The sequence below is a fragment of the Arvicanthis niloticus genome, chromosome X (genome assembly GCF_011762505.2).
Source record: "Arvicanthis niloticus isolate mArvNil1 chromosome X, mArvNil1.pat.X, whole genome shotgun sequence".
NCBI lineage: Eukaryota > Metazoa > Chordata > Mammalia > Rodentia > Muridae > Arvicanthis > Arvicanthis niloticus.
Genome location: NC_047679.1, coordinates 80,756,141 through 80,777,629, shown reverse-complemented (window position 1 = coordinate 80,777,629; position 21,489 = coordinate 80,756,141). Strand labels below are relative to the sequence as shown.

The 21,489-nt window shown below is 41.6% G+C and overlaps 2 protein-coding genes across 2 annotated transcripts in view; both read right to left on the bottom strand.

The window, feature by feature from the left end:
- The window catches only part of Cenpi (centromere protein I), a 54,059-nt gene extending 46,848 nt beyond the window's left edge, over positions 1-7,211 (bottom strand). Inside the window, exons 1-4 of the mRNA XM_034485321.2 lie at positions 7,032-7,211; positions 6,427-6,551; positions 5,150-5,381; positions 3,368-3,505 (exon numbers count right to left, since the gene is read on the bottom strand). Coding sequence (XP_034341212.1) covers positions 3,368-3,505; positions 5,150-5,378 — 367 coding nt within the window. The 5' untranslated portion in view covers positions 5,379-5,381; positions 6,427-6,551; positions 7,032-7,211. The remainder of the gene's footprint in view (positions 1-3,367; positions 3,506-5,149; positions 5,382-6,426; positions 6,552-7,031) is intronic.
- Positions 7,212-8,921: 1,710 nt separating this feature from the next.
- On the bottom strand, positions 8,922-20,323 carry Tmem35a (transmembrane protein 35A). The gene is made up of 2 exons (XM_034486414.3): positions 20,060-20,323; positions 8,922-10,488 (listed from the first exon to the last, which is right to left on the bottom strand). Exons 1-2 carry the CDS (start codon positions 20,177-20,179, stop codon positions 10,105-10,107), a joined length of 504 nt encoding a protein of 167 aa, XP_034342305.1. The 5' UTR covers positions 20,180-20,323; the 3' UTR covers positions 8,922-10,104.
- Positions 20,324-21,489: the final 1,166 nt, after the last annotated feature.

Sequence of the window (21,489 nt, the reverse complement as noted above, 5' to 3'; positions counted from 1 at the left end):
TGTTCAATGGCTGTGATGCCTCCTTGCTCTGCGGGCACCAGCATCTATGTGCTCGTATCTCCACACAGACACAAACACAACTAAAATTTAATCTTTTAAAAAAGAATTTAAAAACAGGATGGCAATCTCAACTTTCCCTAAAAGCTGGGAAAGTTGTAGAATGAAAGGCATTCCCTTGGGATTAGCTGGGGTTGTAGCATTCTGGACTAGTCTAATCATTTCTTCCTGTTCTCTATCCTGCACAGTGCTTTCTGCGTGCTTTTTGTCAAGTTCCATTCATTATGGTTCTGAGTATTTACCAACAATGTCCACACTGTCATTCTGTAGAGAAGACGCAAAGCAATGATGGTAGGATTAGAAAAAAAAAAAAAGGAAAAACAAGTAACAACAACAACAAAACAAAGAATAAAAAAATCTTAATAAAAAATGATTTTCCTGGCGATTCTAGGTTTTATTATCTCCCATTTCTATCCACTAACCTTTTTACATTTTCAAATAGCCTCTTCACTACATCCTTGCCAGATAACAAACTCAAAGTGGGGCTTCTATACTTACTCTGTTTTCCTCAGTAACCTCTAAAATTAGTGTGCAGTCTAAAGCAGTGGTGCACTCAAACTGGGGTGCAATGCTTTTGAGGGTCACATATCAGATATTTACATTATGATTCCCAAGAGTGCCAGAATTGTAGTTATGAGGTAGCAATGAAAACAACTTGATGGTTGGGGGAACACTACAGCGTGAGAAACTGGATTAAGGTCCCAGCATTAGGAAGACAGAGAACCGTGGAGCTACAGTCTCTATGCATGTCGGATGCCATTTCTAGCATACCGATTTCCAAAATACTCATTTCAATGTTCCCAGAGATAAATGTAATGGTCTAATATGGAGAACAATACAGAAATACCTAATAGAGAAAAGAGGAATCCTGATGGTAACATTTGACCTCAGGATATTTCAATTAAACATAAAAATAAAAAAGTAACAGCCAGGTATGGTGGTGTATACCTTTTTCTTAGCACTCAGGGGGCAGACCTAAGCAGATTATTTCTGAGTTCAAGGCCAGCCCTGTCTATATAGCAAGTTTCAGGCCAGCCAAGGCTACAATGTGAGACCCTGTCTCAAAAATAATAAATAGATAGATAGATAGATAGATAGATAGATAGATAGATGTAACAAAAGGCAGAGATTATTCTCTTTCCTTTTCTGTTTTTTTTTTAGATAGGCGCAGTATGTGGCCCAGCCTGATCTTGAAGTCAAAGCAATTCTCCGCCTCAGTTTCTCTAGTGTTGAGATTTACCTATGTGTGCTACCACATTGGCTTAACTCAGAGATTACTCTTTCAAATATCATAAACAAATTTCTAGAGTCTGAGACATTTTACAATACCTCAATATCTGCCATACATCAGGAAAAGCTTCCAACAACTAATTCATGGTCGGGTATCAGATATTTACGTATCAAAACAGAAAAAAAATTTTAAACTGCCCATTCTACATATATTTTTTAAGGGAGACACAAATGTAAAATTGATCTTAGCAGATATCAATGAAACACAAATTCTTGAAAAGGTATGAGAACCAAAGTATCTGAAACCACCACCTTCAAGGACAGAAATCCATTAGGTCTGGCTTAACTTCTAGGAACACACAGACAGAACTAACTAATCAGGTAAAGAACAGAAGTAAGATACTTAAAATCAGCCAGTATGGTACCTTTAGAGTGAAAGCACATATAATCACACTCACACCCACTTCTGTAAACAGAATGGAAGGTTATACATTACTATGCAAAGACAAGAAAACAGTTTGTGTTAAAGCATACTGTACCATTAGCGAAAATGGTGGCAATGCAGGCATCGACACTAGAATGAGAGTTAGGAAATGTGACTTTCCTGATTCTAGCTTTGACATTAAGTCTCTTTAACCAGTCTGGGCCTGTCTTCACATTTTTGTATTACCTTCTACATTTGTGTGTGTGTGTGTGTGTGTGTGTGTGTGTGTGTGTCCCTATACTGTATCATATGCGTGGAGGTCAAAGGACTCCTAGTGGAAGAGTGGAAATTGGTCCTCTCAGTCCACTATGTGGGTCCCAGGGACCAAACTCAAGTCTTAGGCTTGCACAGAGGCCTGATGAGTCAGCCTGTTAACCCATACACAATAAAATGAAGATAAGCTATCCTGAATGTGTGAATTCAGGTGAGAGAAAGCTAAAAGTAAAAGGAACACTGATTGGGTGGGATTTCTTAGTCTCTTTCCTACCTCTTATGCTAATCAATGAACTTAGGACAAGAAATGGGAGAAAAACGCATTTTGACTGCCAGGGTCAGAGATACTGAAATGAAGACAGTACAAATAGAAACTTGTCAGATAAATAAACCTAAAACAATACAATAAACTAAGTGATCTTTTAAAGACCCTCTTTGGGAATGCTATTTAATCTATGGTTCTAAAAAACTGCTAAAAATGGTGTCCTGCATCTGATGACAGAGCCCCATATGCATTTTTCCCTATAAAAATGTGGTAACTGGTCACTTTCAGCAATATGCACACAAATATTCTTGGCTCATGAAATGGTCTAAACATAGGAAATCCCACCTTGTCATCTTACTAGATTGATCTTATGGAGAGACTAGGGCAACCTATTTCAACACACAACTTAATTTAAAAAAATCTTAAAGGATTGGGGCTCAGAAGTTAGGAAAACTTGATGCTCTGGCAGAGGACATAGGTTTGGTTCCTAAGACCCAATGGTGGCTCACAACCACCAGCACCAGAGCATTCCACACACGCTTCTGACTCCCACAGACACCAGACACACACAAAGTTTATATACATACAAGCAAAAACACTCATATACATAAAACAAAATAAACAAATCTTAAAAACAGAGAAGCCCAGCTGTGGTGGTACACAACTTTATTGCCAGTACTTGGGAGGCAGAGGCAGAAGGATCAAAGCAAATCCAAGACCAGCCTAGTCTACTTAGCAAACTCTAAGTCAACTTCAGTTATCTCATTGTATCTCTGGGTGTGTATATGCTTCTCATGTTTTTTGTTGGCCCGTTTGGTTTGTTCTAGTCTGGTTTGTTTGTTTGCCTGCTTTATTTTTTTTTTTTCGAAAGAGACAGAGAGAAGGCAAGAATGGAGTGAGATAAGTCAGGAGGTGGGAATGATCTGGGAGGATATGATAAAGGAGAAACCAGAATCACAATATATTGTATAAAAAACCTATTGTCAATAAAAAATAAGAAAAGACACATTACATTTCCTTTTGCAAGGAAAAAACAAAACAAAACACAACAAATAAAACCCACAAACCATGAGGAAAAGTGAAAGTAACAAAAAAAACTGATGACAAATGGAACATACCAAACTTGCCACTGAGTGCCACATTCAATAAAATATCAATTGCTTCTGGAGCTAAGCCATTGTTCAAAGCCACATTTTCCACGGTTTTCAAGTGTTTTCCCAAGACTATATTTTTACTCAGTGAAGCTTTCTTAGGACCTGGAAAAAGAAAAAAATATTAAACAACGAGACTTTGAAAATTCTTTCCATCTCCATGCTCAACAATTACAACTTTATTAAAGGGATAGATTCATGCAACAAATGTCTTCCTTAAAAAAAAAAGACCTTGAGAGCCTTTATTACTCAATACTTTCATCATGCACTGACATCTATAATATATATATATATATATATATATATATGCATATATATGAGAGAGAAATAATTCAACTTAAATTAAAATCTCTTTCAAATTAGAAAAATTCCCAAATTTTGCAGTGCAATGAATTACCTAGAAATCTTTATTTGTGTATATAGGTGTGCATGTGCCTGTTCCTGTGCATGTGTAGATGTGTGTGTGTGTGTGTGTGTTGTTTATGTGTGTCTGTGTGTGGTGGGGGGAGACAATGGTGATGCTGCTGACTCTCCACCCCTTTTTTCAGACAGGCTTCTCACTGAACTGGGAGCTCCCCAATTCGGCTAGACTTCTGGCCAGTAAGCTACAAGAAGTCTCTCATCTCTGCTGCCCTAGTACTTCCAGTATAAGCACAAACACCATGCCAAGAGTTGTTCACGCACACTTAGCAAGTGGGCCATCTCCCCAGCCTACGAGAAACCTTTTAAAAATCACAGGGCCAGGCCGGGTGGTGGTGGGGCACGCCTTTAATCCCAGCACTTTGGAGGCAGAGGTAGGTGGATTTCTGAGTTCGAGGCCAGCCTGGTCTACAGAGTGAGTTCCAGGACAGCCAGGGCTACACAGAGAAACCCTGTCTTGAAAAACCAAAAAAAAAAAAAAAAAAAAAGAAAAAACAAAAAAAAAAAAAAAACACAGTGCCAAGTTACATCCCACACTAACAAAATCAGATGGCCAAGAGTAGATGATAAACATTAGTCTGTTTTGAAGATTCTCTCAGGTGATCACAGTGTCTGCCAACTATGCTGGGAAGATGTCTTGTTTTCTCTATATCATATAATATACTATTATATAATACATTCTCTATAAATGACTATTAAATAAAAATTTGAATAAATGAAAACATGTTTCCTTTAAAAGCATCTTATGAGTGGCCATGATGATGCCTTGAATCCTAGCATTTAGGAGAAAGAGGCAGGTGGATCTCTGTAAGTCTGAGGCCAGCTAGTCTACATAGTAGGTTTCAGGCCAGAGAGGGCTATACAGTGAGACCCTGTCTCAAAAAAAGGTCTTAAGAAAAAAAACCAAGAATTATTTTTATACAGGTTCACACTATATAGCCCAATGTAGCCTTCAATTTATCTTCCTCTTACCTAAGCTTTACCTCCATTGCTTGGAATTCCAGGTCTGTCTGCCACTACATCCAGCAATTAAAACTGCAATATTTTTAGAGAGACATAGGCCTTTGGGGGCTGGGGCTGTAGCTCAGTTGCTAGAGTTCTGGGATCTATCCCTAGCTCCCCATAAACCAGACATGGTAATGCACACCTAGAATCTCAGCAATTAGGAGTTAGAAACAGGCAGATTGGGAGCTGCAGGCAACCCTCAGCTACAAAGTGAATTCAAAACCAGCCTGAGATACAGAGACTCCATCTCAATACAAAAAAGTAAATAAAACCAATACAAAACAAAACCTCTGCAGGTTCACAAGGAAAACAACCTGCCTTTACCTTTCTGGAAGTATCCTATTGCTATCTGCAAAGCATCTTCAGTTTGATCATCAGCATGTTTAGAATCTTCCATTGAACTGCTTTCTTTCAAGACACTCTTGGAGTTGTCTGACTTGTCTTTCACCTTCCAGTCTAAGAGACTGGTCTGACGACTATTACTGCCTTGAGAAACTCTGTTTTGTAGCTGGGAGTTTCTAGTAAGCCTTTGAGTTGACATTGCTGCATTCATGTTCTAGACAGAAACAAGTGCCACGTTACTATTAATCACTACAGACATAACCATATTTGTTGGAGTTCCCATATGCAACAGGCATTCAACCCATAGGCTAGCCATTTTTTAAGAAAGCCCTTGACCCAAACAGAAACAGATTAATAACTTGCCAATGTAAATGTTATTGGCTGCATCATATAAATACAAAACCATTCCATTTCAAAACTGCCATCTTTTCTTACACCTACCCCTCCTTTTTCTTTTTACCACTCCTTGATTTTGCCTTCACTCTTTATAATCCTTTTGTGTCAGTAGTATGTTAAAACCACCACACCATTTAAAAAGCTAATTCGTGCCCAGGGTAATGATGTTATCCATTTATTAATTCACACATCTAATAGATAATTACTGTGTACCATCTTTATGCCAAACACAAGACTAGTTACCAAGGCTGTAAAAATAAAACATCATGGTATTTTTTTTAAAAATAAAACCCCACACTGGGGCTCAAGGGTTAATAAGTCAATGAACCAACATGTGACCAGCATGGTGAAATGAAAGAAATAGGGCAGAGTAGGAATCTAATTTGATGTAGATATTCAGAAAACGCCTCTTGTGTTTGAATGAGAAAGCTCCCCATAAGTCCATGTATTTGAATACTTGGTCCCCAGTTGGTGGAACTGTTTGGGACGGATTAGGTTTGGCCCTAATCCGTTAGAAGAGGCCCATTTAGCCCTCTACCTTGTGTGTATGGATCAGATCAAATAAGCTCTGAGCTTCCAGTACCATGCCTGCTTGCCTGCCACCATGATGGCCATGGACTCCACTACTCTCTGGAATAGTAAACCTCAAATTAAATGCTTTCTTTTATAAGTTGCCAATAGGAAAATAATTAAGACACCTCTCTCAAGTGACCTTTAAGGTGAAATCTAAGTGCCATGGAGTATAAACAAGAAGTAGGGACTCTTGAATTTTCAGTGTTATAGGAAGCCGCAGGAGATAAAAGACTTAAGACCATATTTTTCTGTTGAGAAGAGTAGAGTCCAGAAGCGTCAAGAAAACTTACCAGGCTTTGGCAAAGAAAGCAGATGAGTGGCCCACAGTAGGCCCAGGCTGTGTAAAAGTGTAAAACAGATACTCATTTAGAGGCAGACTAGATGCTCGATTCAGCAGCATATGCACTTAGGGAGACTGTTAAAACGGGAAAACAACAACAACAAAAACAATTAGGAATGAGGAAACTCAAGAATGACCAATAAGGAACCAAAACTGACTTCTCAGGTTTTAGCTTCAAGTGGGAAAAATCTATGGGGACAGAGGGAATGACGTTAATCTCTTCACCCTAGAACTGATGAGATCAGAGGAAGAGAGCAAGTAAATTCAAAACGGAGGAAGAGATCCCATGACAGAAGCGTCCTATAGAGGAGGAGCCAGGGAGCAGATTAATGACCCTATTGGACGAATTGTTCCAGCACCGGGTCAATTCACAATTCTCCTCCCCTCCCCACCCAACAGGGAAATTGGCAAACCACTCCCGACTAGGCCGATTCCTGGGATCACAGAGAAAAATTCGATCCCAGATATCCTTTTCAGGATTAGTTCTACCCCCGCGAGTCACAGGATTCCAGATCTCTGAGCCTCCACCCCAACCCCAGCCGCTCCGCAACTCACCTAGAGAACCTCCGCGAACACATAGCCTCCGGAGCCCAAAAACCGCCTCTGAGATTCAAAGGCGCGGGCCACGCCCCGCGCATGCTCCCAGGATACCGCAGCGGCTGAAGAGTTAGTTCAACCAAAAAACTAATTGGCTCGAGTGCTGCTCTAGGGCGGGAGGTCGCGCGCGCGCGCGCCAGCGGAAAGTGACGCAGCTCGATGACGCAGAGCGCCTGGCCCCACCCTCGTAGGCCTGCGGCGCGCCCTTGCCCGCAGAGTTGTTCCAGAAGTCCCTTGTTGAGTTTTGTTCTGTGAGTCTTTAAAAGGCTTGCATCAGTCATTCTGAGTGAAACAGTGCTAAGTGGCTAGAGTTTAATGTGGTCAAGTGTCCTATTCATTTTGTCCGCACGGACCCCCAAATGTCTGGGCTTCGAATCTGCAGAAAAAAAATGTGAAACTGAAATTTTGACAATAAAGGTGGATTTTCCCCTATTCTGTGTGGCTTAAAAAGTCTGTTGCTTTGCTGTAGAGTTGGGACAGTGGGGCAGAGGAAACCACAAGATCTGCCTGATTTTGACAGACGATGGGTTCAGGTAATTTAAACTTACTAAAAACATTCTGAGTGACAGGTTAATATACTGGAAGGCTGTCAACAGTTAAAAAAAAAATTCCTAACTTTAAAGAACTAACTGGCCTTAAACTAGTGAAACGAGCAACAAGAACTTAGGCCAGGGTCTAACTTTAGCCCCTAATTTAATATCTATTAAACTAGGAGTAAAACCCAGAGTGGTGTCTCAAGCCTGTAATCCCAGCACAGGAGAGATGAAGAAGAGCAATCACTGAAGGTTCAAGGACTCCCTAAAGACAGTGTGATCCTTCTCTTTAAAAGGAGAAAAATGCCTAGGAATAAGAGATAAATTTAATGCCTCTCAGCGACTTGTGAGCATAATATTATTATGAACTTTATGCAAATTATAAAGGGAAAAATTTGTCATGTCAGATAAGCATAATGAAGGATTAAGTTGAAGTATCTGAGATAGACTACAGCAGACATGACTACCACATCTAACATGGCTTTCAGAGTAGTTTGACAAACTCATTTACTCATGCATAAAAATTGAGACTGTCCATTTTTTTCTGATAGCTGCTCTTTAGTAAAATTGAAATTTTTATTGAGCCATTTTTCATGCTTTTAATGATTTAATAGACTCAAAGAAGTGTAAACTGAACAGGATTGAAGGCTTCACCCTCCTTTTCACAGATGAAATGGTACCCTACGTGACGAAATAGCTTACTTAACATGACAAATTTGTGGCAGTACAACTTGTCATTTTGTGGCCACACTGGGGTGAGAGACACTGTTTCATATTTATTTAATGAACCCTTGGGGTTTTTCTGAAATAATTTTTCATCTTTTCCTTTGACTCACTCAACAAAGACCTTCCTAAACCTGGAGATGGCATTAGGTTCCTGACTCTAAGGCTTTCCCTCTTACATGGTAACATCAAAAAAACCATGAAGGAACCTAAAAGGATAAGAAAGCTAGCAGCCTCATTTGTATATTGAGACTATCATGCCCTTATTCTCTCCTCCTTCATCTAGATGTTTGTTTGTGAGCCAGAAGCTAGGTGTGGTGGCACATACCTTTAACCCAGCACTCAGAAGGCAGAGGCAAATGGATTTTTCTGAGTTCCAGGCCAGCCAGGGATACTAGTTTCAGAGAGGGAGAAGGGGCAAGAGGATCTCTACTTTGAGGGCAATTTATGCTACAGAGTGAGACCCTGACTTAAAACAAATATTAACAACAACACCGAAACCTCAAGGAATTCCCACAGAAAAAAGAATCCAAGTCCCTTGCTTATAGGAACTTTTCTTTCCAGATTTGCAGTCCATAGCCACACCATGTCCTCCAAATTTCAAAAACCTTTATTTTGAAAGAATGAGCGAAAGAAGACAAGTATCAATTATCAAGAACAATGGCACTGAAGAAAATACAGTAAGCACTCTCCCCACACACAACCCCGCCCCTCCCCCATCCCAGGCACAACAATATTAAAACCATCAAAGCACAGTTAACAAAGAGAAACAGCAGTATGTAACTACAAAAGCAAATTTCCATACTGGTCAATCCAACTAACCTATGTCAAATGTCCTTCCCCCAGCTAAACTCCACCCTCTGGAATGCTGAAGAGGTGTAAAATAGAGTATCTGAAGATATCTACAGATATCTAGGGGGTGTTACGGACTTTGCTAACTTTAACAAAGTTCAGTGGGGAATCACTAGGAGTAGAGAACTCTTCCTACAGATAAACACTGGCTATAGCTTCTCCATTCAATTGCAGGTTTCAGAAAACCACTAGGGCTGGAGATCGACACTTGTACCAGGATGAATCCCTGGTCCCTCAGTGGAAACAGTGGGGAAGCTTCAGATCCTGGTTGGCTCCTGAGAATGGTAAAGTGGGGCAGCTTTGTGTTTAAAGCAAAACTTGACAGTGTCTAGTAAAAGGTTACTAAGTGAATTTCCAACCACTAAAGAGCTCAGTAGCTTGGGCTCAGACAAAGGCAAGGAGACCCCTCCTACTGCATCCCTTGAAGAATCCAACTAGGTTATTTGTTTTCCACTAGGAAACAACTCTCTTTATGGCACAGTTCTTTTATTCTGTCTTTGTTGGCATCAATTTATAAAGGGAAGGATACTTGTGCAGGATTAGTTCAAGATCAGAGTCTCCTCTACACGTACGAGTATACCCACACACGGCAGTTAAATACATTACCCCACACATAATCTTACAGTCACATGCTTGCTGGAGTCCATCTCACAAATACACCTCAATAGTAGCCATATACATGTACATGCAGCAAGATTTGAGTGTTGCTCCAGAGTGATTAAAGGTGGTGCACGAATGTCAATGTGGGGAGGTCACTTTAGGGTATAAATGTACACAAGCCAATTAACTTACACATTGTAGTTTTCTCTTAACCCCCAAGATAGACAAAGCAAAGGAAAACACACACACACACACACACTGATGTCATCTTGGGTGTCAAGAAAGCAACTGCCTAGAAGGTCCATTCTTTGCACTTCCAATTCTTATGACACCTTCACTTTGCCCTGTGGGGCCTTCTCATATAAAGATGGTTGCTCCTCTGCACTCTCAGGCAAGGCCTTCTTCTCAGAAGATCGGTCTTCAGGCTTGCGGGCAATCAACAGGCGGCAGGTAAGCAGGATTCCAAACACCAAGGCGTGGGCATATCGCTTGAGAGGATCACCAACCAGCTGGTGGAAGAAAAGCACGGCCAATACCAGCAAAAGCAGGAAGAAGTTGGCCACATCTTTGGGACGACCAGGTACCAGGGTCATGACAATGCCACAGGCCACTTCAAGAGCACCAATGCTTTTCCGAAGGATAATGGAATTGATGCCCATTTTCTTCAGCAGAGGAAGGGCTCGAACATAGCTCTTGTAAGCACGTTTCTACAGTGGGGATATCATAAGGAAATCAATGCATTAACCACATGTTTAACATTAGAATAAAGAACATACCAGTGGGTATCTTTTCCCTACCATCATCTTTAGAAGGAACCATCTAACCACAAAGGCCATCAGCCGACCCAAACCTACTAGCACCTTGACCTTGAATTTAGCCTCCTGAGCTGTGAAAAATCAAATGTGTGTTGTCCACAAACTGCTAATCTGTAATATTTTGTTATGGCAAATCTGAATGGACTAAGATAGGCACCAAAAGTAGTGATGCAGCAAATCTAGTTTTGTAAAAGTTGCTGCCTATAAATCACTAAGAAATTAAAAGAAATTCACTGAACCCATAAAGCTGGTTCATGTGATCCCTATCCACACTTTCTAGTGCCTACTTTATCCAAACCCAGGCACAAGACAAGGGATGGGAAAGCCTCACTAATTCAAACTTCCTTTATTGGAATGTACGGTAGGTTTTTAAAAGCAGAGTTGGAGTATATTTGTAGAATCTACCAAACATTCTGATCAATTATTTTTAAATGGGGCAGTTGACAGTACTTGCCTAGCATGCATAATGTCTTGGGTTCAACCCTCAGGTTGGCACTTGCCTGTAAGCCCAGCACTCCCGTGGTAAAGGCAAGAGAATCAAAAGTTGACGGTCATCTTCAGCTACATAGAGTTTGAGGCCAGCCTGCTATACACAAGACCCAGTCTCGAAGAACAAATAAACCCTAGCTCCATTCACTGATTCAGTATTTATTCTTTCTGTATGCTAGACATTGTACTGACTATTCCAAATGCAAATATGAATCTGTCAAAAGGCCTTACCTTCTTGATGCCTGAAGTTTAAAGGGGAAAGGGTAGATACTGAAATGTGTGAGTGTGATACAGTGTTGAGTGTTGCATAAAATAATGTAACAGTTATAGCTGGGGCATATCCTCAGATCTCCTCAGATGGTGACAACAAGAGTGCAATCTTAAAAGAAAAGCTGGTGTTTACAAGAACAGTAAGGACTTGGCAAACAGAAGACACTGCAAGAGAGGAAAGACCCTGAAGCATAAAGCAGATGAATGTATTGCAAACATTACCTCACTTTAGCATGGAGAGGAAAGAGAAAAGATAAAATAGAAGCAAAACATACAAACTGCATCGTGGAAACTTTTATTGTGCTATTGAGCTTTGAGCTTTGGACTTTGGCCCATATCCAGTGGAAGCAACATAATTTGATTTTAAGGAATGTCTTATTGGAAACCATGGGGATGTATTGAACAGGTATACTTGCCAACAAGGAGATAGGGTGAGATGCCTTAGACTAGCAATAACACACACACACACACACACACACACACACACACACACACACACACTCCAAACAAGTAAATATAAAAACAATTCTAGGGCTAGAGTATAGCTCAGTTGGTAGGGTGCTATTCTAGCATGTAGGAGAATGAACTGGGCATGTTAAGACATACCTGTAATCCTAGCTTGGAAGGAAGAGGCACGAGGATCTGAAGGTCAAGGTCATCCTCAACTACATAGTGAGTTTGAGGCCAGACTGGGATTGTGAGACTCTATTCGAAGAAGGAGGAGAAGGAGAAGGAGAAGGAGGAGGAGGAGGAGAAGGAGAAGGAGGAGGAGGAGAAAGAGGAGGAGGAGAAGGAGGAGGAGAAGGAGGAGGAGGAGGAGGAGGAGAAGAAGGAGGAGGAGGAGGAGGAGGAGGAGGAGGAGGAGGAGGAGGAGGAGGAGGAGGAGGATTCTAGAACTCACAAATAAAGAGAAAACAAGTGAATTTGTCTTTATGTATCAGATTTATTTAACTCTGGTTGCATCTATTTTCCAGCAAATGACATAATTGCATTCTCCTTTATGGCTCAATAAAACTCAGACTCTAAGAAGAAAAGAGTGGGGAGTAAAGAGAAGGCTCAGTAGTAGTGCTGAGCATTTACTGATCCTTCAGAGGACCCAAGTTCAATTCCCATCACCCATGTAGGGTGGTTCACAACTACCTGTGACTACAGCTGCAGTGCATCTAAGGTCTGTAGCCTCCATGGGCACCTTTCTCTCTCTCTCTCTCTCTCTCTCTCTCTCTCTCTCTCTCTCTCTCTCTCACACACACACACACACACACACACACACATGCACACAGAGTTCTTAGAGATACCAGATGAAGAACTAGTAAACTCAGATCTCAATTTCTACACATGAGGCATCAACCAGCTGCAGACTCAAAAGTTAAATCTACATCTCTATTAGAATTTGTCAGTCCTTACTACAGCATTTGTGCTTGTTGGGTGCCAAAGGTAATCTAGACGGGAATATGTACATAAATAATGTAAATACTAGATCATTTTAAGTGAGACTTGAGTATCCAAAGATTTGGGTATCTCCTGGAAAGGGGGAGACATGTGTCCTGAAGCTATCCCCTATGAATACTGAGGAAAAGAATATAAGAACCAGGCAGAAAGCCAATGTGATCTCTTAAAAGCAAGATGGTCTTGTACTCCCTCCTGTCTTGGCATATGGAATGCTGAGGTTACAGGTTTGTGCTGTACCTGGCTATAAGAATGACCTCTCTGTCTCTGTCTCTGTCTCTGTCTCTGTCTCTGTCTCTGTCTCAGTGTGTATCTCTGTCTCTTTCTCTCTCTGTCTGTGTCTCTTTCTCTCTGTCTCTCTGTGTGTGTCTCTCTCTGTCTCTCTCTCTGTCTCTCTCTCTCTTGTCCCCTGTAACCCAGCTGGTCTCAATAAGTACCTGAGGATGCCTTTGAACTCGTGAGCCTTGCACTTGTGCCTCCTTAGTGCTAAGATTACTGGAGTAAGTCACAAAAACCCACTGTTTTACTTTCAGAAGGACCATTTCTAATTAACAGCATAAACTTTTTCAAAGAAGAATTCCTAAATACTAAAGGTGGAGCTTCTGAGGGATGCACAAAGGGAACAAAGTAAGTTTCTTAGAGATTCTACAGTCTCTTCGGGTCCCCTAACATCCAGATATACACTGTATAGCTTCTCTAGATTTCCCCACCCTCCCCAGCATCAATCACTTAACATTCAATAGATTCTTAACAGGGCAGTGGTGGTGCACACCTTTAATCCCAGCACTTGGGAGGCAGAGGCAGTCAGATCTCTATGAACTCAAGGGCAGCCTGCTGGAAACAAAAACAAAAGAATAGATTCTTATCTATGAGTTTGTGAAATCTGTGAGCAGGCATCCTCCTGACCCGGTAACCATACCCAGAAGAAACCTGTGAACCCTTATTGCCTCTTTCTTTCCTCCTCTTTCTCAAGAGAAAACTGAATGTGGGCAAGGCATTTCACCAAATCTTTAGTTCTAAGCTGAGTAAACACACAGGAGCTATGACCCATGACTCCAACTGAAGACTATGATTTATCAGAGATGGGGTGAATATTGACATTATAGGGAGCCTTGCATTCTTTCTGTTGTGGAAAAGAAGACAGACATCAAAAGACTCCTACCATTGCCAGCACCTTTCTTAATGTGACACCTCATTTCTAACAAACAAATGGTTAGGCGTCTTGAATCTGTAGTAACTGATCTCTAAAGACATTGATGCTACTGATGGCAGGTATAAAGAGAGCTGACTGACTCACTTTCCCCAAAAGCTGTCACAATTCACTTTTTATGTCTGGTTTTATTTTTCCTTCAAATGAAACAGACTCTGAAACCATGGTTTCCTCGAAGGGGCAAAGACACGGGAAACCGAAGTGTTTTGTCAAATGCTTCAAATATCATCAAAGGCCCACTGGGCAGCACTGTCCTTGGACCTGTATCTGTCTTGTTGCTTGGATAAAATGACAGGTAGCATATTGCCTCAGTTTCCCCTTTTATAAGTTAGATGAGTATTTTGGAAATTTAATCAAAGATTCACAGTACCATAGCTTCAACTGAAAGTAACACACACACACACACACACACACACACACACACACACTTTGTGTGAACCACACAATGAGAAATCATTACTTTTGTAAGCTACAGAACCCATTTTAATAGCATCAGTGAGTCAAGCAGGTTCATCCTTTTGGTATGAAAACATGTGATTCAGAAAAGAGTAAAGGAAAGCACATCGAGCTGTTCTTTACTCATCCCCTTTTTCTCTGTGTTTACTTATTCTTCATAACATGCCAGGGCCATGAGCTCATATTAGTGACATTAAACTTGAACAGTTAGCTCAAGAATGTCACATAATAATCACAATAATAACCAACCTAAGTAAGCTAACAAGACAAAACAGTAATAGAGGGTAAGTAGTTTGATCATCATTGGTTCACTTATGCCAACTAGTTGAAAGAAAAAGATGGGCTGATATACTATATAATAGATGTATTTAAAGTTAAGAAAACAGATACAAATATCTTATAATGTTAAAATTCACGACAATAAAATTATCCTTGGTAGGGTAGTAACTGAGTGCTGGTTGTCTGCTAATGGGTACATACTTACATGGGAATATTCTGAATTCTTCTGGGACTGTACAGTTATACATTGTGTGTGTGTGTGTGTGTGTGTGTGTGTGTGTGTGTGTGTGTGATACTCCAATACAATTTACAGGGAGAATTACATGAACGTGGAAGAGTGCACTGACAAAAATATATTTTGCCTAAAAGTCTCAGCCTAGTTACTATCTTAGACCACATAAAACCTACACAAGCTGAACAATTTGCTGACTCACATATGATTTTCATGAATTTTTGTAGGAAAAAAGCCACCCGTGAATCATAGAGCATTATCTGAATGCAACAAAAAGCTCATCATGTTTAATTGCTAACTATTCACATGAATGATAAGTACCTTTTCAGTGATTCCACTTGCCATTGTCATCAATGTCTCCCTAAAGAGGACTCTAACAAACCTGATCCTATTAAGCAAAGGGGATTCTATCTACAATTGCTTCTTAAAACAAGGGAATCTGTCCTTTACTGTTAAGTCAAAACCACTCTGAAACTAAGTCAGATGTTAGCCAAATGAAAATCTATGAGATCCCAGTAGCAGCTTTGATGTGATGTGTATAGTTCAGCTTGTGTGGTTGTGTGAACCAAGTAAGTCACATCCCATCTCAGGGTCTGTTTTTTTCTCTAAGGGAATAGATATACTGCATCGCCTCTAAGAAGTCTAAGCTTCGGTGAATTACTACCCTATTACCTAGTTGGAAAGCAATTAATGGCACTGATTGGAAGCATAAAAGATTGCCCATGGACATTAAATAAACTGCAAAAACATGTTGGGAATGTCTCACTCAGGCTGCACAAACAGGGGAGCATTTAACTAACTACAGATAACCAAATTAATAGAATCAACAAATCTTCTATGAGGGGATGGAAAGAATCAGAGACTTGCCCCCATGGTCCCCAGGGTCCAAATCCTTTGGCTTCTTTGTGACAGAATTTTGGTGCTTTCTTATTAATATATATGTGGCCTCCTGGATAGAAACACAACTACAGAAAGCTGAATACAAATTGCATGCAACTTATTCATCCATGTACCCCCAGCCACTGCACAGGAAACTGCTTAGCAGCATCTGTAAACATTGTCTCCCAATTCAAGTGAGCTAATGAGGCATTCAGTCAAGGGAGTCTCTGATCACTCAGGAGTCACTTGGGATATAGAAGACTGTATAATAACACTTCCTTAATCTGGGGGAGGTATGAGACAACACATACCAAACAGATTATTCAGAGATTCGTATGCTAATTTTGTACAAGAGTCACTGTGCATCACACAGCAGCAAGTGGATTCTTTAATATTATTGATTGCATAAAGGTCTGCTCACAAGGGCACATGAAAGTACATTTTGTTCTTCTGCACACTTGATTCTAGCCCCTTAAATGACTATTCAGATTAGTTTGAAAACCACTGCATAAAATAGAGTCAATTAACACCATCATCTCACCCAACACTTTCCTTGAACACCTACTGTAGCAAACACTGTAGCAGATATCATAAAAATGCTGTCTTGGTTAATGTGTACAACCCTTTGAGGTAGGAATTCTTATTTCTATGTTACAAATAAGGAAACTGAGATGCCAAGAGTGCCAGAAATCTAACTCTGGCTTGTATGAATACAAACCCTGCACTCTGCCTTCTAATCCTCCCTGTATGTTCCAGTAGAGCCAGGAAAAAAATTCATGGTATTTTGTTTGGTTTTTAGCAGTTTCTCTAGTTATTCTTCAAAGACGGAATCATATCTAAGATAATATAATAGCTCTATCTATCTGTCTATCTATCTATCTATCTATCTATCTATCTATTATCCATCCATCATCTATCTATCATCTATCTATTTGTTTACTTATTTATTTATTGAGATGGGGTCTCTCTATGTATCCCTAGCTATCTTGGAACTTACTATGTAGCCCAGGCTGGCTCCACAGAGATTCACTTGCCTCTGCCTCTTAAATGCTGGGATTTAACATGTGTATCAAAGAGCTAGCATATAATGGCTTTAAAATAGAGATAAAAATAGGCCAAAAAAAAAGAAATGCAAAAATCTAAATTTGAAAAATTGGCTCAAAAATAAAGCCCCCAAATATAGATTGGGAAATTGAACTCATGCAAAAGAAAAAGGAAGAGGAATGTGTCAGGTATTTTAGAGAGTCGATTGTAGATTCTACCAACCAAAACAATTCAATGACCTTTTATGCACATGGTTTTCAATCTATTGTCTGACAATAGCTTTTCCTATGACTTTGGATAAATCATTAAACCTGCTGTGCTCCAATTATCCATTAGTAAAATGGAAAGGTCTAATAAGATGAATCCACCTCACAGATACGTTCTAAATAAATAATCTTAGAACTACACCACCACCACCACCTTGAGGTCTTATGAGAAATACCACTGCAGCTAATATATGACTAACTCCACTAATGCAGAGAAATCACTCCAAAATGGGAAATAGAAAAGTCTCGATAATCACTCCATCTGTCCTAAATGTGTTGTTCTGAAGGACTATTGACCTCTTCTCAGAAACATGAGATGGCTTATGAACTGCATAATCAAGAAAAAAAAACAGAGAAGATTAAAGGGTGACAATAAAGCAATGTTACAAATAACTCATTTGACTCATACATTCACTCATATATTCATATATATATATATATATGAATATATGTCTATATATTCTTTTTGGCTAATAGTCTCCAAAAGCATATTTATTACCTCAGGGTATGTACCTCAGCTAACCAGAAACTTCTAAGTCTGCAGCTTTAGCATGCTGAGTGGTGTCCACAATATATATTAAGCACATTTTGTTCAAGAACTGAATATTGCCTCCTTTTCATGTGGGCTCCAGATTAAAACTGGGACAAGCCTGGGCAGTGGGCCCTATGTCAGAAAGCCATCACCAGCCACAACCTGACACTCAGTGTAAGAGGAAACCCTGGAAAAGAGCAGTCTGAAAATCCTCTATAAGGTTCAAATCACTGTGACATCTACCTTCCAGTTAGATAGTATTTCCACCCTTCCAAAAGCCCCATAGTACAGAAACACAGAAGTGAGCTAACGTGAGTGCGTGAGTGTACACACACACACACACACACACACACACACACACACACACACACTTGCTCCCTACTGCTCTGTTAGAGTATACCAATTTAAATCTTTTTCTGTTTATGCCAGGAGATCTTCAGGCTTGTTTTCTCTTGCTTTCATTCGGCTGCAATAGACAGCTCCACTCCCTAGGAAGAAGCTCACTCTAAACCCATTTGTGCCTAGTACTCCTCAGGAGCGCCTGCCAAGCTGGTAGGAAGCTTCCCGGTGGTGACTCCATCTTAGTCGAATTGCCTGCAGAGCGAATACTGTACTTAGGGTGCAGCTTGGGGTTCCTTCAAAGCAGCTGGGCAAGGTTCAGAGTGCAGGAAGCATAGTGAAGAAAGCTATGTCCCTAAAGAAAGGGAAGGCTTAAAATACCTCTGGTGCACACGCACAGAAGTATAAATAAACGTACATGAGAAAAGTAAAACAAGAGCACATTCGTGTTTTAGCATCAAACACTTAAACTAGTCCAGGCAAGACAAAAGCATAAAAGCATTTCTTCACCGCCCTTTCCCTGTACTTCAACCTCTTCGAGGCCTTTGGTGGCTTCTGCTACCCCACCCTACCCCCTTCCCCAACGCAGGCAGCCTTGGCTACTTATTTTGACCTGCTTTCAATTCCATCTGCTCTCACATACTGGGAGGAGGGGAGATGAGAAGGAGAAGCATATCAGGATTTGCCACTGGGGCTAGACCTAAACCACCCTCCCCCATCCCAGAGTAATCCCATGGTAAGGAAGAAAGCAGATCGCTCAAGCCAGAGCTGTGTGCAAGTATTTTCTGAACATCTACAATTTGCCAGACTTCATCCTTTTGCAGCTGATGTTGAGGGGCCCTGGGAGGCTCTGCAGTGGGCTCTCGGAGCGCGACGAATTCCACTCAGTGTCTGAGGCTATTCCTTCCTGCCTCAGCCCTAAAGGAGAGACCCTGTTGCCTCTTTTCTCTCTTTCTTCTGTTCCTCCCCTAAGCTCATTTCCATCTTGACCTTGAGAGCCCAGTTTTCTGTGCTTGCTCCCATTAGTGACTGACACCCTGGCAAAGGTTTCTTGAAGCAGGCTCACTACAACCCGGGCCGGGGAATGGGCAAAGTGACAGGGGCGGAGGTGAGAGACCGAAAGTGCTGGAAACATCTCTTGCTATCTCCTAGTACTCCACTACATTGGTCCTCGTCGCACCCAACTGGGGAAGGTAGCCCAACCCCCAGTTTGCAGAGCTGTTTTGGCCAGTCACCTTCGGGCATTCCAACTCTGCAGAGAGGAAACCTGCAGAGGGCCCGGCTCTGGGCAGCCACCGGAGGCATGGTTGGGATTACAGGCGGTTCAAACAGACTTGATAGATTCTGTAGATTAGCCCACACACAAGATAAACTGAAACATCCAGCTTTCTCTCCAGGGAAGGGACAGAAGCAGAAGATGCCCAGTGACCTTTATTTGGGGCAAGACTGCTTTGTCTCCAAGCTCCAGATCATACCCCAGTGCCTAAAGAAATACTGTCAGCTCTGCACATGGAATGACGAAGAATACCTAGTTAGCCTCTACAAACTGCCAGCTTTAGGAACCCGTCTCCCCACCCCACCCCAGCTCTTCCTCTCTTTCCCCTTTGTTCCTCCCTAAAATAGATAAACTCTGGCTCCCTAAACTCTTAGCTTAGAGGGAAGGACTCAGACTTGTAGACTGGTTGTGCCTGGGACTTTGGGTGTGTACTGGAAAGGACAGGCTCACTGATGACAGGTGCTACGCAGGTCTCAGCCTCCTGCTTGACTTGAAATTGGGGGGTCTTCGCTGGGCAGCCCCTCCCCCAACTGGCATGCAGTGGCACCAAAACAGTTGCTCCCGGCATAGCCCACAAAGAAATCGCTCTCGGTTCAGCTGTTCCTTCTGAGCTGCAAAGTTGTTAGGGAGGAGGGTCCGGGGTTGGGGGAGAGGTTAAGGGAAAGGCACTGGACCGGAGAAAGAAAGGAGAGGTTGCCACAATCCCACAGTGGAGCGCTCCTCACCGCTCCTTTACATCACTCACCATCTCACTGTAGGCATCCTTGCTGAGCCTGGGGGTCAACTTGATGGTCCCCATGAAAACAAAGAAGAGTCCCAGGGCCACTGAGAGAGCCACGATAGTTACGGTTCGTGGGGATGCCATGGGGTCACCAAGGCAGGTCCCAACTAATCCCTCTGTTTTGCGCAGCCCGGCTGTCAAGGCGCAGGCAGTTAGCACAGGGAGAGCTAGAGGCACGCTGCGGAGGCAGCAGAGAGAATGACAAAGGGAGAGGAGGGAGCTGGAGAGAAAAATTGAGAGATCGAGATTCAACGACTCTCACTACAACAATCGCTGGGTCCTAATGCCCTACGCTTGCACCTCCCTCGTAAAGGAACGTGCAGAAGTTAAAAGAAGCCCTGAACTGAGGCGGAAACTTCCAATTCCGAAGTGCAAAGAAGGCAATTTACGCCTCGAGTTCGGCCCCAGGAATGGGAAGTTTAGAAAGATGTCTTTTCTACTATTTCCCCAGATGCACTTTTAATCCCCCTCACACTTACCCTTCCGTTATTCACTCTCCCTTTCAAATCTCATCCTTTCCATCAATCAAACCACTAGTCGTCCAGAAGTCATTGGTGTCAACACTCAAGGAGAAAACTACAAGCCCTACCTGGTGGCTCAAGCCTGGAATCCCAGTATTCTGATGACTGGGGCAGGAGGATGTGAATTCTGGACCAGCTTGGGCTACATAGTTAATTCAAGGCCACCCGGGACTACTGTCTAAAAGCCCCCCCCCCACCACCACCACCACACAAAAAAAAAACACACACGTAAAAAAAAAAAAAAAAAAAAAAAAAGAAAGAAAAGAGAAAATTTGTAAAACCATAAAGTTGTCTGGATTGATGGTAGCCAAATAAGGTTTTTGTCTTCTCCTTAAAAAAATGTTATGGTTCCCATTGCTTGGTGGATAACCCTTAGGTTTTACATTTAGTATTCAAAAAATTTCACATGGGGCTGGAGACCTAGCTCAGTTTGCAGAGTGCCTACTGTATTAACCCCCCTCCTTTTCTCATTTTGATCCTGTCTCTCAAAGATCTTTCAATAGGTCCCCCTACCAGGTGCCATCCATTACCCACCCACTCACTGCCCCATCCTACCAGAGCCTCCCCACTCCCCATGCTTCTGGTCACTCCTCTTTCTCCTTACTCTTCAATGGCATTCAACCTTGGCCTCGATGGCACCTCCTCCATTTAGCCTTTCCTGATAGATGCCCAGCTGGATAAGACTATTTTTTTCTTCCTTCAATGTTCTATTACAAAAAACAGTGTTTATTGAGTGGTTCATAGGGGTGAGAAACTGCTCCTGTATTAATTCACTTAGCATGTATCGCAATACTGTGAGCTAGGTATGAATTCCCATTTCTGAATGGTAACATTGAGGCCAGGATTTAAATGACTGGACAGCTATGTCTAGAG